General features: G+C 47.0%; 1 protein-coding gene across 1 annotated transcript in view; it reads left to right on the forward strand.

Moving 5' to 3' along the window:
* The first annotated feature begins 11,307 nt into the window (after window positions 1–11,307).
* Window positions 11,308–17,920, forward strand: part of LOC122379085 (serine proteinase stubble-like) — a 233,830-nt gene continuing 227,217 nt past the window's right edge. The window contains exon 1 of the mRNA XM_043361016.1: window positions 11,308–11,523. Coding sequence (XP_043216951.1) covers window positions 11,406–11,523 — 118 coding nt within the window. The 5' untranslated portion in view covers window positions 11,308–11,405. The remainder of the gene's footprint in view (window positions 11,524–17,920) is intronic.

The following is a 17,920-nucleotide window of genomic DNA, read 5'->3' on the forward strand; positions in this document are numbered from 1 at the left end:
AGCGGCGGCCGAGCCGACAGAGGAGACGGCGGAGGACTGGAGATCAGCCGCATCTTCAGCAGGCAGCAGCTCTACCCTATTTTTGAAATACCTAGCAAGCGCCAAAGTGATGAAACCGAGAAAAAAGAGGAAACGTTATTGTGTGCTAGCCTAAGGAAATGCGCATAAAATGCACCTAGCTGATTATTGTTTATATATATATTTTATGTGTGTAATTGAGAAATAGTAGTCGGACATTTGAAATGCTTCTGAAAATATGTTAATGTGGACTTGCTAGATTGGGTGTAGCATTGGATGAAAACAGAAAAACCTAGCGACGTTACTTGCTATGTTTTTCTGTGCCAGGCACCTGTTACCTACCTAAGATTTCGGTTGGCAAAAAGTATGTCATTAAAAAAAACTGATCGAGTCATTCAAGAGTCAAAGAAGTCAAAGTCAAAGAATCAAGTCATTGATATTGTGGACGGTGGCAATATTCTGAAGAGTGACTCACTGAAAGAATAGATCACTTTAAACAAGGTTGAGCTCTAAACAGTGATGAATTTGTCCAAAATTTGTTAGCTTCCCCATAATGTTTCCCGATATCTGTGATCATAAATGATGACACACGTTGAGAATGCACAGTGTACACATGTATTGGTATGTCCACCTTGACATAACAGTTAACTGGCATTGGCGTACAGTGGCATAACTAGTAAACGTTCATGCAGTTTTGAGAAAGTAGATGCACACCAGTCCTCCCAGATCAGGCTTGGTAATCAAGCTCTGGGCCTGGTTATCTACTCATTGGTTACCAGGTCTGCTGCCACATTGCTCACAGACAGATCATGCCAAAACCTGTTTTTGGCAGGAGCCACTCCAGAGGACGAGAGGAGGCTCAAGATCCCCTCCTTTTTGGTGGGATGAATTCCACGTGGCTTTGACTGGCTTGAGCCGAGGTCCAGAAGCCGGAACTTAGGACTCAGGAAGTCAACCTCTTTGAGCTCAGATGTGCAGCTTCCTTCCCTGAACTGCATTTTCCTCGAACCCTTGGTGAACACTGCCTCGCAGATGTCATTGATTTTAGGGAGACTTGTTGAACCAGACGCCTTGCGGGAGCGAACACCAGAAGCACACCTCTTGAAGTCGGCGCTGCTCATCGTCACCACCTTGATGTTGCTACCAGACTTCTCGCACAGGTCGCAGAGCTCGTCGAAAGTGATGGCCTCGCCGGTTTTCTTCAGCTTCTTCCCTATCTGGCCATGCACACTATCAGCCTTCATATATGTGTCCCCTTTCGAGGTATCGCAGCTTGATTCTCTCGGGGCCCCACAACGTGTTCACACACGAGGCAAGAACTGTGAACAGTATCCAGTTTTTGTTTTGTCCCACGCAATTATCGGCCCAGAACACGAGCTTTGTGGCACCACTGAGCTCCACACATTTCAAATACGAGGACGCCACCCCTGCCGCCCCCCTGCCCGCCAGACCCTCATGCCACATGACGCAATAGTCAGGCGTTTTGCCGTTCATGCAGGCAAACGTCTCATTGAACACGACCAGACGGCTCACAAAAAAGTGGTTTTTCGTGGTCATTTTTGGAAGAAGCAGCACCTTTTGCATATCCGCAGTATACGCCATTTCATCGTCATCCAAGTTGTCTACAGTGCCTCGATATGCATCTCTCGCTACTTTAGCACGACCCAAATGCTCTCTCCCACTAACACACACTTCACACGTAGTGATGTGATGCTCTTTTGGCGCATTCGATAACGCGGACGTGGATGGAGCTGGGTCAGCCGGGAACTCCTCGGGAACGGCAGGAGGAGGACCAGGAACGCTGGATCTGGCACCCCTGCCACTCGTATCGCCGGCTGACACTGCAGACGACGGCTCGGCCTGCGTCCAAGGACACGGCGAAAATTCGTCAGTGTGCCTTTCGGTCATTGCAAAATCGGTGTCAACGTTGATCAGTGAGAACAGAGAATTTGGAGGTGCGAAGGTTAGTTAAGGCTTTCTAGAACGACATCATGATGATGTTCACATGTGTGGCTATCAGTAACAGATGACGACAAACGATAAGTACATGGTTTTTACCTGAAGCGCAGAAGACGTGGATGATGCGGGGCCGTCCAGGAACTTCTCTGGGACACCAAAAGAGCCATGAGCTCCAGAGCTGCCGCTTGGAGTTTCACTGAATGCACTGAGTGACAAGTTCATTTCCTTCAAGTGACTTTCAAGGTGCTTGCACTGGTCACAGTCATCCTGAGGAGGTTGTCCGAACGTGATTTTCTCCTCTTCAAAGGCTTTTCTGTATGTCGGGTAAGATACCTGCTGGTGAGATGAGTTGTAGTCGCGCCACATATCTGTGATTGTCAAATTGGACTCAAGATACCGCCTATTTGGCGCATGCTCTTTTCTGTAGTGACTGATTTGTGGGTGATAGGAGTTGATGTGTTTCTTGATAGGATCTGTACATATCCTGTTAGGTGCCGGGGCTTTTCCTCGCCTGTCAATCAGCTCTGGCATTGGTTCGTCACTTGAGGTTACACCTTCTGTCTTATTCCTGATGAAGCTGGTCACCATGCCGTCTGTCTTCAGTCCCAGAGTATGGAGGAACATCGTTTTACACACATGAGTTGAAAACTCACTTGTTGGCAGGCTGTATTCAATCGTCCTCGATTTCTTGGCTTCTCTCTCGGACGAATGTTCACCTTCACTCCGAGCCCGGCGTCTCTTCACAGGCTTCACCGCGATGTGGGCATTGAAGAAGCTCCTCCTTCCGCTGAATGGCGATGCCCAAAACCTTTTCCTGATGCTTTCCCGCTCTTCTTGGGGGAACTTGTTGCCACATTCTTTCTTGCAAGAACATGGAGGTAGAAGCCGGTACTTCTCCACGTTATACTGAGCTCGACTACGCTGCGTTAGTCGGCGGCGTCGGCCAACTGCAGTCCCATCATCATCACTCTCTTCGTCATTGCCGTCTCCATCAGACACTGTGTCTGAATCACCATCCTGATGGCGGTGATGTGCGATGCTTTCCTTTGGATCGGGATGTTCGGGGCGCAAATCTCCAACAAGTGACACGTCCTCAGCACTATCTAACCTCTCACTCGACACTTCAACTTCTTGAATAAAGTCCAGCATGTCCCAGTCAGGGATCGAAGGATGCGATTCAAGCCAGTCACTTACACTTTCATGCCCTGACTCCATATCGCTGCGTCTCAACATGTCCGACATGCACCATCTAAATCCGATTTCTGAAACAGGAAGCAGCCTGCAGGTATATTTTGTGTCATTTGGCCGGATTTTATTTTACCGATGCGCACGTTGTTTGCGAGAACGAAAAGCTAGTAGGAACCATCAATCAAATGTTGAGGTATAGGCGAAAGGTACTTACTGTGACAGATAAGCTGACAGAAACGCTGGAAAAAGATAGCATTGTTTTCGCTTTTAAAGGGACAGTATCACCATTTTGATGAAATTTGACATTGCATAGGCCCTACCTTTCTGGTCCGGGAACTGAAGACCGATCCTCGAAGCTCCACACCGTTATCCCGCTATCGCCGCTCAAAGTACGAAAGGTGTACTACACTTTGAATCGTGCTTCACTATCTTCACTGTTTAAATGTTTGCGCCGTTTTGAATTGACCGCCAGTAATAAAACTTTTACCCTGGTCATTTCATCAAATTTTATAAAGCCAAAACGTTTTTCGCAGTTATTCATCACCGTTAAATTCATTAAATAGTCGTAGGCAATTTCCGCTGTTTCCTTCGGATTCTAGCGGCTCAACAAAGGAATTCCTCCAGCTTGAATCACAATCTCCCTCCAATGTATGACGTTTATCACGTGATTGTCACGTGATATTTTATCCCATTGTCAATTGTCACGTCCAATTGTCACTCCCTCCAATTGTCACGTGATATTTTTATAGGCAATACCTAAGGCTACCTCTCCCTAAGGACAACTCAATCAGAAGAACGACCGCGTAAGCGTAGCGTCAATAATGTATTTTCTGCGCCAGTTCTGTAGTAATTTTGCATGCTTCCAAACTGGCGGCCATGCTTGTATAGTGGCGGTTCGCTCATGAAAATGAATCATGAAAATGAAATGTGGTTGCAATATTTTTCACCAAGTTCGGTCCTCAAACTATGTTTTTCTGATTCAGAAAAATAAGAAATGCTAGTACAAAAAAAATCAGCTCCATACATTGATTTTTTTTTCGATGATACTGTCCCTTTAAATAGCTAAAAACTGCGTGCTTATTTACTTGTGAGGTAAAACATAGTATGTCTCACTTCAACAGGGCCCCCTATAATTGGCGCGCAGTATAATGCCCGTAGAAAAGGAAAAACCTAGCATGAAACACATGTCACGTACTAAGTTAATGCAAGATGGGATGTTGAAGCCTTGGTGGGCAGGGTAAAACCTAGCAAGCAGCAGTTCCCCACATGCTATGTTTTTCTTTGTCAAAGGGAAGTTGTCACTGGACTTGCTATATTCTACCTGATTAATATCTCAGTTATGGGGACAGTTATGAAAAAAACAATTGCAGAAATGAGTCCGTCGCTCCCGGAAACCCCCTTAGCATATCTAACTCATTTTTGTTTACATTGGCGCTTACTATGTTTTTCCTTGACACGGTAGAGCTGGGCTCGAGGACATATCAGGCTTGATAAAACAGGCTCACAGTCATCACTCTTGGCTTCTGTTTTAGGAGACAAGTCGGGGGCAGAACAGGCTCAGAGACTACTCTCTTGGCTTCTGCTCTTGCTGACGAATCCGAGGCGGAACAGGCTCGGAGACTACACTCCTGGCTTCTGTTCATCTTCGTAGGCGAATCCGAAGCTGGTCAAGTCCGTGAAAAGCACAAGGCCAAAGCAACGCCAGCCGCCATGTTGTAAAGAGTAAACCGCCTTCAATGACATTTGTACAAGGGTCACTGCTGCCGCTTCTGGCAAAAATGAACATTAACGGGAAGCATGGATCGAGTCGCTGCCACCACGCCAGTCACCCCGTAATAATGGAAAGAGGTTCACTACAGTGACAGCGGATTTATTACAAATTAACACGAGCCGGTCCGTTCGTCGACCAGACGCGGCGGCGGTCGCGGGCCGAGAGAGCGACGTAACGGAAGTTACTAATAACTCCAACTATGGCTGCCAGGTGGCGGATGCAGACAGCGCTGCAATGCGTGAACGGGGGCAACGCACATCTTCAGCTGCGGCCAACAGGTGGCACGCAGATCGTCGCTCGGCGCACCAGTTGGGCACTGGTGTGGAGGCCGAGCGCCGTTCACAGACAACGCACCACAGGCGGCACGGCGAGCCACAGACGTCACCACACCTGTCAGCAGGGTGTGGTGGTGAAAAGATACAAATGAAAGAAAACTCGATATGTCATATATCAAAAAAAGCGTATTTTTCGAAATTTCAAAAATGCATATTAATCGCTGTTTCATTGCAAGATCAATGTTATATAACATTTGGCATTTGAATAATCCGTCTCAGAGTTACAGCCCGCCAAACTTAGCGCTGCAAAGCAAGATCCAAAAAATGTTATACACCATAACTCAAAAAATACTTGTCTGATAAGCCTGAAATTATTACAGGTGGATTCAGAGCCCCTGATTACATCTGAGACCAATTCTCGTCAAATTCCGAGAGATGAGGGTGTCAAATTAGAAAAAAGTGGTACGATCTATCGTGGAATGCCCAAGTGTCACCACCACGTACTTGACTGATACAACTTTGGCTCGGAACGAAACGAATTAGTAACTTGCCTTTAGCCTGTTCTCTCCGCGCGTCTAACAAAGTCTCGTCAGGTCACCCGGGCCGACGAGTTTTACAAGTAAGACAGTAGTAGGCTGTGCAGGTGCGGCCGGGATCACTCGGCGTGTCCGCTGCCCGTTTTATGGCATGAAAGCCGAATCGATAGTTGTCAACGAAACTACCACCCCCCCCTCTCTCTCTCTCTCTCTCTCTCTCTCTCCCTTGCTCTGTTCCGTAGCATACTTGTAGCGGGACAGTAAATGGTGCCATTGAGTTTCACTAACATTATTGGGACGCTTTTGTTTGGTTGACATCTTATTGTGCAGAGACTCGGAGCGTTTACCGAGATATGGGTATGCAAATTGACACAATTCAGATTATAAAAAATTAGTCAGTCACGACAGCTTGTTGCTTTTATGCATTTTGGGCCTTGGGAATCTAAACTGCTAAATGATCTGCCGACAAACTGATGGGCGAGCGTGAGTCGTTACGCGGCGGCGATGATGTTGAACAAAGAAAACAGGAAGACTAGTTGAGAGCATCACGACCAGAACCAAAGGAAACAAGAAGGAAACCACGACAAAAATCAGCATCGACATCTTCATCAAAATCCCAATGCAAAACGCCGCGTAACATACTGTATAATTATTTGAACATAATGTGAGATGATGTTTTTCGTACTCCAGCGTAGATGGGTAGCCATACGGCTTCCACGGTTGACAGTGATGACATCCGTCATCTTTTGCAAACTCGTTAAAGATTTTGGGCTGTACGGGGACTCGAACCCCGGGCCTTTGGATTAGCGCTCCAATGCTCTACCTCTGAGCTATACAGACCAAATACTTTAACGAGCTTTCTGCCAAGTTTTATGCGGATCATTCTTAGGTGTAATTTTTATCCGCTGGGACTGAGAGCGTGAGATGATGTTTTTCGTACTCCAGCGTAGATGGGTAGCCATACGGCTTCCACGGTTGACAGTGATGACATCCGTCATCTTTTGCAAACTCGTTAAAGATTTTGGGCTGTACGGGGACTCGAACCCCGGGCCTTTGGATTAGCGCTCCAATGCTCTACCTCTGAGCTATACAGACCAAATACTTTAACGAGCTTTCTGCCAAGTTTTATGCGGATCATTCTTAGGTGTAATTTTTATCCGCTGGGACTGAGAGCGTGAGATGATGTTTTTCGTACTCCAGCGTAGATGGCTACCCATCTACGCTGGAGTACGAAAAACATCATCTCACGCTCTCAGTCCCAGCGGATAAAAAAAAATACACCTAAGTATTTGAACATAACTTTAACCCTCGCCCGTATAGGGGGGGGGGGTCGAACGGACCCCCCCCCCATGGTTTTTCGCGAATAACTCGCGTAAAAAGCGGCCGATCGCGACGAAACTTTCAGTACCCTCGCATTAATAAATTTTACACCTACTCTGAAAATTTCATGACCCTGACCCCAATGACCTTTGACCTGTGACCTACTTTTCGAGACCATGTTTGGCCGGAATCGCGATTCGGCGTATGTCGGCTCGCATTAGCCGCGCGTTTGCAGTTTTTTCGTGGTTTCAAGCGTTCAAACATGTGATATGATGTTGCCCCCATGCGTTAGGGTGGGTGCCAAGGTCACCTGAAGGTCGGGTCAGGTCATTGACCTTTGATGACCTCGGTTCACTTTTTTCTAGTTTTACATGTTTCTAGGCCAGTTTTTGCAGCTGAATTCGAATTTAGAAACCATTTGAACATTTACGAAGTAGTTTTGGTGCCTTCGTAACATGTTACGAAGCTGTCAGAGGCGGTTGACACCTACTAGGAATACCCGGCAGGACCCCCACTGCTTGACCTGACCTGACCTGACCCGACCTGGACTAAATGCATGAAGACATCATCTGTGATCAAAACGAACGTGATATTCGTGATCAGCACCCCGAAAAACCCCGTAGCAGCCACACTTTACGACGTTCTAACAGGTCCCGATTTTCCCGACTTTTAGGTCATTGACCTGACCTGCAAGGTCAACCAATGACCTAGGACCTTAAAATTAGGTATCATCGGCTTCCTCTCGTCACGGGCAACACACTCGTTTTTTCCGCGAAGCTCTAGCTCGTTCAGGGGCGAAACGGTAAGGGGGGGTCCAACGGACCCCCCCCCCCTTATACGTTCGCGGCTGGAAAAACACCAATACGGGCGAGGGTTAAATTAGCGCATGTAAAATCCAGCATAGGATAACAGAAGTTTGCATTCTGATCCAATCCAACACAGTCTATGTACATACAATGATCCATCTGGGAAACCAATAAACTCTGTTGCTATTCATTGATTGGCGATATGATTTATATACAGGCACTTCCATATCCATTTCAATTTGTACTTGTGACAACAAGCTCTTGCTACTTTCACTTCACCTTGAGATATTTCCATTTCGTCACACTCACTTCAAGGAATCTTCTGGGTGTGTCAACTGTCAATATAAAAAAGTAATCTTTTTATAAATATAGCTCGAATGTTTGAATGGACGGATTGACAGAGCCGGAGCTCACGCTAAGCAGAGCTTGTTGCGTAGACCCCGACCCCTACCGTCCGATCGCGCAATTCCGGGTAACGGGAAAATTTAGATGCCAAAATATAACGTGCCCTTCAAAGCCGGACACGGCCTGTCCTGAACTTGAACGCAACGAATGCGGCGGTCGCAAACGTAAATCGAGGTCCCGAATTCCCTATTCCTCAACACAGGCGGCGGCCGGTTCCTGGTCTGCGCGATATGGCCGCCACCTAGACCCTACGGACAATAGGGTTGAAGCGGCAGTGCTCCCCTGTGGATTCCTCATTCCAGGACAAATCTTCGTATGACATTTCTTCGTCGCGCAATTCTTCGTCCGCATTTCTTCGTCCGCAAATCTTCGTCGGCGCATTTATTCGTGTCGCATTACTTCGTCTCGCATTTCTTCGTAAGCGCAAATATTCGTAGTGCATTTCTTCGTCGGCGCATTTCTTCGTCAAGCACTTTTTCGTCCGCGCATTTCTTCGTCTACGCAATCCTTCGTCCGCATTTCTTCGTCTACGCAAATCTTCGTCTGCGCATATCTTCGTCCGCAAATCTGCGGCCAAATCTTCGTCCGCATTTTTTCGTCCACGCATTTCTTCTCCTACGCAAATCTTCGTCCGAATTTCTTCGTCCACGCAAATCTTCGTCCCTGCAAATCTTCGTCCGCAAGTCTTCGTCTGCGCATATCTTCGTCCGCAAATCTTCGTCTGCGCAGATCATCGTCCGCAAATCTTCATATCTTCGTCCGCAGATCTTTGTCTGCGCGTACCTTCGTCCCCGCAAACATTCGTCCACAAATGTGGTTCAATAAAACCATGAATAAATATTAGACCAGCAAGTGAATGACGAATTTATGCATGGTTGAATGTTATTCGAGAAAAACTCGTCATATCTAGCGCCGCCATTTTGAGTTTTTACTCCTGTGACGTCATCTTTGACCTGACCTGAAAATGAGCTTCGTAAAAATTCTAGACCTTGTCCGTGCATATCCCATACCGTTTACCGCTTGTCGTTATCTTGTTTCGTTCTCGAAATCTCAGGGGGGGGGGGGGTGGTCATCCGCTCTCCCCCGTCGGTGCGAGGTTGTCGCGGCCCCCGTCGGTGCGCAGGTTAACTTCTTTTACCCCTTGTCGTTTTCTTGCTTCGTTCTCGAGATCTCAGGAGGAGAGGGGGGTCATCCGCTCTCCCCCGTCGGTGCGAGGTTCTCGCGGCCCCCGTCGGTGCGCAGGTTAACTTCTTTCAAGGTGGGATAGCATTAGCTAGTGGTGTCAATTTCAGAAAACGTATGTTTAATGTCCGTCCAATGTCCAATACTTACGTTGACTGTCCGTCCAAAAATGTCCAAGCCAGCCATTTGTCCAAAGATGTCCGACATCTACGCAATAGTTTACACTCAACACCGCTATTTAATTCGCTTTTAATGTATCGTTACCAGCTCAAACGTGTTAATGATATGGAAAACTGAGCTTTCTAATGGCCAATCAATGTTAAACACGATTACTTTATAAAAGAAAATGAGGTGTAGCAAGCGATTGTCCAAAGTTGTCCAAAGCCCGCTGTCATTGTCCAACCAAATTCCGAATTGGACATTGGACAAAATCGGAATTCCGAAGATTCAAGTTCCGATTGACACCGGGACCGTGTATATCACACCACGGTGAGATTTACACAATACCGGCCATTTGTGTAAATCACACCCACCCCGGTGTGATATACACAATTTTGACCGACTGTGTAAATCACACTCCGAGAGTGTGATTTACGCGAGATGCCACACCAGTGTGTATTTCACACCATCTTCACCACATTAGGTACCATAGAGATGGCCGATCGAATCAGCTGACCGCCTGGCCTAGTGGTGAAGGTGCTTGCACCACGATACGGAGGTTGCGGGTTCGAGTCCCGTCGGCGCCGGTGCCTTTTCCCGCATTTTCGCTTTTCCTTGGTAGCGGTGGGTTCGCTGCCGACCGACAAGTTTAAAAGCACCAATACAATATGGAAAGCGACGTCTGAATGCTCGTGGCGAAGCGGTGCAGTGCCGAAGGCAATGCCTTAGGAGAGATTACAGGCAATGGTAAGTCAAATATTTTTAGGTTAAGTTGTGTATCTGGCTTCAGGCCGAAGGCCTGAAGCCTGATGCACAACCACTTAACCTAAAAATATTTGACTTACCATTGCTTGCAATCTCTTCATGCGAGTAACTTCTTCCTCATCCACGGGTAGGCAAAAATCAGTAGGTCAGGTTTGGTTAGGTTAGGTTAGGTTAGGTTAGGTTAGGTTAGGTAAGGTTAGGTTAGGTTAGGTCAGGTCTAAGGTTTGGTTAAGTGTCTTTCCAGGTGCTGCGTGGTTTGACACCCAGGTGTGATTTACCCACTACCGAGCACACAGTGTATATCACACCCTGGTGAGATTTACACATTGGCTAGGCCTACTGTGTAAATCACACCCAGGTGCTGCGTGGTTTGACACCCAGGTGTGATTTACACACTAGGAGCACATTGTGTATATCACACCACGGTGTGATTTACGCATTTGCCGGGCCTACTGTGTAAATCACACCCAGGTGCTGCGTGGTTTGACACCCGGGTGTGATTTACACACTAGGAGCACATTGTGTATATCACACCCCGGTGTGATTTACGCATCGCCGGCCCACTGTGTAAATCACACTCCGCGTGGTGTGATATACACAGGAGTAGTGTATTGTGTAAATCACACCCGGGTGAGGTTTACACTACAGTGCGATGCATTATGTAATTCTCACCGTGGTGTGATATACACGCGTCCATTGACACCACTAGCATTAGCCACTTTAGTGATAAGGGGAGGGACAATCGGTTCGGGGTCATAGGCCCCGGACCGCCCCTGAGCGGAACCGGTCGGCGGTCGGCGGCGGCGGCGGCGGCGGCGGCAGTCTCGGCGCGCCCTGGCAGCGGTGAGCGGCAGTCTCGGCGCGCCCTGGCAGCGGTGAGCACGCTCTCGGCGCGCCCTGGCAGCGGTGAGCACGCTCTCGGCGCGCACTGGCAGCGGTGAGCACGCTCTCGGCGCGCCCTGGCAGCGGTGAGCGGCAGTCTCGGCGCGCCCTGGCAGCGGTGAGCACGCTCTCGGCCACCATGCGAACGCTGCAGCTGATCGTGGCCGTGTGCGTGACACTGACGGCGGGCCGCGCGGCCACTGTCAGCCGCCCGCACGGCCGCACTGCGCTCACCAACGACGCCGTGGTCATCGAAGGTAGGCGCGTGGCCGGCTGGGTGAGCTGCGAGGTGGGCCTATAGGGCTGACTGAGATACTTTTGAATTCGTTGACTTCCCACCTACATGTGTGACAACCACCTCCTTTCTCCATCCCAACACGGTTTCCGTTCTCTCCACTCCACCGAAACCGCTCTGCTCTCTGTAACCACCGCACCTTTTCCAACATGGACCGTGGTCTCATCTCCCTCCTCGGCCTTCTGAACCTCAGTAAATGCTTTGACGTCATTCCTCACTCACTGCTAATTTCTGAGCTCCAGCTCTATGGTATCCACCCGACCTGGTGTTCCTCTTACCTTACCGGTCATAATCACTACTCAGTCTGTCTGCATCTCTTCTCCTTCCGGTAGCAGAGTGGTTTCGAAGCCCCTTCCTAACACCATGAGAGTCTTCCAAGGATCAGCCCTCGGTCCTCTGTTATTCACAATTTTTGCCAACGACCTCAGTCTGCACGCGCCGGGCGCTCATGTGACCCAGTGCGCTGACGATGCCCAAATCCTTATCTCCGATACCAAACAAAACCTTCCTAACCTTATCCAACGCATGGAGTCTACCCTCGTCCCTCACCTCCTTGGCATCGTGGTTCCATGCCCACTGACTTAAACTGAACACATCCAAAACGGAAATCCTCCTCCTTGGCACCCGGCAGAATACCATAGATCTCCCCCTGTCAGCGTACGGTTCGGTGGCGGGACCGTTCGGGAGAGCCCACATGTTAAAAACCTGGGTGTTATTTTTGACCGCCACCTCACGTTAGATGCCCATGTCAGTGACGTGGTGCGCAGATGTGTCGGCCTCCGGATCGGTCTCTGCCACCTGAGGCGCCTCCTCCCGGAGGGCCTCCTCTAAGGATTTTTCACTGGGTGGGCAAAATTTCCGCCACTCCCCTGCCCTAGGGCGGATCCAGCCACTTGTTTTGGGGTTCAACCAATTTCAAAACCTGTCACGGGGGGGGATGCGGGGTGAGGCGAAATAAGCTGTGCCGTTATTGGAAATAAGATAATAGTTTGCAAAGTCAACGTTTGTCGTATGTTTTATGGTTAGCGATTAGAGATGCCACTTTTGAGCCCGCGAACCCGCTTTCTGCGGGTTTTCAAAACCCGCAGGGTTTTTGGCGGGTTCGAGAAGCAAAACTTGTCGTGTGGCGGGTATTTGGCGGTCAAACTTAAGGACCTATAAATTTTTTTTTTTATTTTTTAGATGCAAAACACAATGCCAAGTGCATTTGCTCAGGTTAACAATATAATATTCATCAAAACAGCTTTTAAAACAGAACCAAATATAAAATATATCAAGGAAGCACATTTCAAATGCAAAACTGAAAACAACCAGCAATAGCATCCAAGTCTAGCAATGACCAAACCAAGGTATAAGCAACAAACTACAAAGCATAAATAAATGCTGATGAAAGCATTTCATTAAACATAAAAGAACCTGAAAGCAAACTTATAGGAAGCTGAACTGAAGTATATGTGCAGTCAGAGGCGGATCCAGCTCAGAGGTTTGGGGGGGGCAAACCATAAAAATTTATCGATTCTTTCCATGCATCGTCCATAGGCGTAATGTTAAAATCATGCCGTTTGGGGGGGGCAAATGCCCATTTTGCCCCCCCCCTGGATCCGCCACTGTGTGCAGTGTGCACTAGATATACATTATGGAAGAACCCAGACTTAAATGAGATGTTTAAAATCAGAGCAAATGCCACATGTTACTTTATTTGCGTCTGGTCGGCATAAAAAACAGCTATCAGCTAAACAAAATTTGATATAAATTCATTGATTACCTATCCTGTGTTCTGTTCCACCCTATATTACGAAAATAACACACCAATTACCCTTACAAAAAATCAAAATATTGACTGGCATACGGCCCAAACATAACGCAGTACAATACTGGCGCACTTCCGACATTCTGACAAGGATTGGCATTTGACTGCGTCAATTTTGGTCTCAGAGGCGAAGGAAAGCTGTCGTTGATGACGCAATAATTTTACAATCAATTTTTCTGTGTTGGTTTTTGAATACCTCAATATAGCAGTTATACATGTTACAAAACCACGTAGCTGGTCGCATTTATTTCTTTTGTCTTTTTACGTCCTTATCATTTGTATGCCGAGAGAGGACCAGCCCGAGAGCATACCAAGACCATCTATGAAATTATTACATTTAATTTAGTATTTACTGTCTCTTTATTTCTTAACCGGTGATTAACCTCTGAATTATAAAACTTTAGCAGTTGTGTAAAATGATTTTATCAGAATGGCACATGAATATGCATTATACAACGGTGTTTTCGCAACAAGTTCACACTAGCTACGGCCGCAATAATTTAGTCGCTGTAACATTCCTTGCAATCAGCTGTTGGTGACGCTTCTGACGCATGTTTCCAGAAACGCGTGGTTCATTCATTGGTGGTTAGTTGGTTTTTGCTGGGATTTTGCATGATTTGTTTTATGTGTAGAAGATCGACTGGATACTCATTATTCACCGTGTGACTATTTTTAACTGGAAATCGCATATCTTTTATATCAACATTCATTTGATAACAATATCATTCCAGAAGCCTAACATTGAGAGGGAGCCAGAGTGAAATTTTGATCCTCAGCCAATGCTGAAGGGTAAGGTGAGAGAAAGATTTTACTGAACTCTTTTCAGAAAGGAATTTCAAATGTATTGATACATTATTCATTTTCCACTATCCAGTGTGCACTTCCTGAGGACTTAGCACAGCAATTTCAAGTCCTTACTATTTGTTTGGCTGTCTTTCTGCACAGCAATGAAGCAAGTAAGGTTTATATAGCTCTAGCATTGACCCAGCTGTATTTTTTTTCTTGCAAAAGCAGGTTTTCAAAATTGCGGGTTTTTTGCGGGTTCGGCCCAGCCAAAATCAGCTTGCGGGTAGTTGTGGTTGGGCAAGGGGTAGCTGCGGGGCGGGGTGGGTAATGAAATTGCAAATTTGTGGCATCTCTATTAGCGATGCTCGAGCGATTCGTTCCAGAGTTACATGTACGTACAGCCCTCCGCAAACTGCGTGGTAACTGGTAGGTATTCTTATTTCGACAAAACCGATAATATCTCAAAGGTTATGATCATCAGTCGGTCGGAACACATTGCATATACAGTGGAATCCGCTTAATAAATCCACGGATAATGAATCCAGCCGCTTATTATAGCCGCTTGAGCTGTTCACGGATTTTCTCCATAGTCACCCGCGGTAAAAAAAAAAAATCCGCTTAATAAATCCACGTACTCCGCTTAACCCGCACCCTGTTGGGCTCTGCCGAGCAACGCGCCCTGTTGGGGGGGGGGGGGGGCAATTTGGCCCCCCTAAGATCTCGAGAACCACGCAACCTAGCGACAAGCAGCAAACGGTGTTGGATAGCCCTATCAGGGAACTACCTTGTGACCCAATTTTATTGACCTAGGTCAAACCGATGACGTCACAGGTCAGGTCAAAGGTCGAATTTTCACCGTTTACAGGGATTTCAAGAAATGCGTTGTAGTCTGTAGAATCGAGTAAAATGCATTTCATTGAAAATCATCGATGGGGAAATGTTCTTCAAAGACATATTTTGCTGTTTGAGGTCACTGATACCAGGTCAGGTCACAGAGGTCAGGTCACTGAGGGTCACAATATGAAAATATTATGTGATGCATGTATTATGGTCCATTTTATATGTCAAATACGATTATGTGGGTCAGGCAGCCTTTGAGGTCAGTTTAGATTATGTTCTGGTGAAGGTCAGGTCAAGGTCAGGTCAAATTAGGTCAAATTTCAAAGGTGATATTTTTGCATAAAATGGTTATCGATTCGATGCAGCTCATCACGGGGAGCTCAATGGTGGTCTTGGTTTTGCCCTACGTGGTCTAGAATCGCTAAAAATTGAGTTCAAAAATTTGACGTCATCATTTTTGAACTTTTTTCCTATAACTTGGCTAAAAAACGAGATATCGATCTGAACTTTGGTATGTATATAGAAGAGCGCAGGGACTATCACATTTAGTCAGTTTTTTTTTCGAAATTTGGAATTTGTTTGGATGTTTTTCGAGTTTTTTTTTTTAATCAATTGTTTGAATTTTTGGGGGTCAAAAACCCAAAATTTTGAAAATCCGAGATAGCAGTTTTGTAGCGTTGCTTTTTTATACTAGACCTTTTAAAGAATTTGAAATTGCTTGGTAACTGTAGATTTTATGAGCGTTTCAAGATTGCATGTTTTTTTGCTCATTTTTGCTCGAACATGACCTCAGTTTGACCTGAATAACTCCTGACCTAAGGTGACCTTACACTTGAAATTTGGTGTGGAGGTGTCAAATTGATGCACGGGAAGGTACTACAAATTTGGTGGCGCTGCGCGTCGCCGTTTTCTTGCTATTCAGGAAAAAGCACAGGGGGACCAAATTGGCCCCCCTCCAACGGGGCGAGGGTTAATTAAACCACTTGGGAGTTTCAAAGACCGCAGTGATATTTCCCCATTCAAAATGTGGCATCTAACCAGCTCAAAAAGAACCGCACTGGAGCAGCGGTCTGCAGCAGTTGGACTTCCCACGACACAAGGGAGTTCAGGGGTATCAAGAGCGCCATCACCAAGCACCTCAGAGAAATGTTCCCGGCAAAGCAGGCACCCTCAACTGTTTCGCTGGCATAGCAGGCATGACGGGGAGTGATCGTGGGGTGGATGGGCATGTCGACTTAATCGCTGTGACAGCTTTGCAGTGTGCGCTGGTCACTTTCAGGGGCTCCACTACGGTCGCAGGTGGGGGTGGGGGAGGGGGGCCGGATGTCCAACCCTAAAACGCACGCCTTTATGCATAAGGCTACATTACGAAAGTCAAATTATTGGGGGTCCGGCCCCCCGTGACCCCACCGGTGCGGTGGAGCCCGTGGTCACTTTCATTGGAATAAGTAAGACAATGAGGAATTCTACCCTGTACGCTTGTAGTGCAGGGGAACGGAAGTGGAACGTGCGGCTGCAATGCATGCTTTTTAATGAAAATAGCTGACACCGGTTAATAAAGCCACCGCTTAATAAATCCAGAACACCTTGTCACCAAGGTGGATTTATTAAAGGGACTATCCCACCTTCTAAAATGTTGTTAAAACCAGTTAAATTGTGCCCGACTTTATAGATTGGATGACCAGGAACACGGTTCTGGCATTTATTTTTCATTGAACATCTTAGGCTTCCCATATTCCAAACACAAACTTTCAAATATGTGACGTCACAGCCCAAAATTACCTCCTTCCCCAGGCCACATTACTGTCATAAAGCTGATTCTTTTTACTCTGTAGGCACCACAACAAAGTTCAGACCAAGTTTTAAGCGATTTTTCAACGAACAAACCCATTTAAATCAGAATGACTAAATGAGGTGACGTCACACTAACGGTCGCTCCATGTTGAAGATAGGGCCTTGTACAAGGCCCATTTTCAAATGAAGGGAACAAATTTCTTCAACACCAAGAGGCCGCGGGGGTTGCAACCTAGATAGATAGTGGTTTCTGAACCTCGCCGCAAACTTGGCTATCTCAACTCAAACCCCATGTTAAAGGTGGGATAGTCCCTTTAAGCGGATTCCGCTGTAGATGCGCCATGCTCCACTCCTTCGATTGATTCAGTCACTGAACAAAGTGTACGTCTACCGTAGCAAAAAATGCAAAAGTTTGTTTCGGGGGCAAATATAAACTTTTGTGTGTTGTTGTCTAAAAACATCACACTCACGAACAATTGCCCTCGTTTGAGACCCAAGGCAATGACAAAACATTTGCTATGCTTTTCAACTGTGTTCGGCACTCTGCTGACCAGCGCGTGCCGTCTAGAGCAACTGCTCTATATGAGCCCCTTTGCGCCGGGCCACCGCCGGCAGTCTGGAGGTGGGTGATCGCCTGGTCAACCATGTGGGAAGGAAGGCCGGCCCCCGCCGAAGTTAGTTGGTAGCACTGCTGCTCCACGGCGTACATTTCCTACCAGCCCATAGGGTTTACATGTTAAATGGCCTGTTTTCGGCGAGCGATATCTCGGTCAACCTTTGAAGGAATCAATGGTTCTTAGTCTCAAATGATAGATCGATGAATTTTCTTTCGACGATTCCTCTACCATTTTTCACGAAACCCAGCCGATCTTCTACGGCGTACAGGGTAAAGATTTCTCTGCACGCCAGCACCCGCGATCCGCCTCTCCGATCGTCGGTTCGCGGTCGTCGGTAGCGCAGTCGGTAGCGTATCGGGCTACAGATCCGAGGGTCGTGAGTTCGAATCCTGGGAGCGCCGTGTGATTTCGGCTATAATTAAATGATGTAGATTCTTGAATGTTTGCATAATCAATTATTAATAGCTAATTGAATGTATCTGCCCATTAATCGGCCCTTAAAACCTGTTATT

The sequence above is a fragment of the Amphibalanus amphitrite genome, unplaced genomic scaffold (assembly GCF_019059575.1).
Source record: "Amphibalanus amphitrite isolate SeventyFive unplaced genomic scaffold, NRLGWU_Aamphi_draft 000071F_arrow, whole genome shotgun sequence".
NCBI classification, from domain to species: Eukaryota; Metazoa; Arthropoda; class Thecostraca; order Balanomorpha; family Balanidae; genus Amphibalanus; species Amphibalanus amphitrite.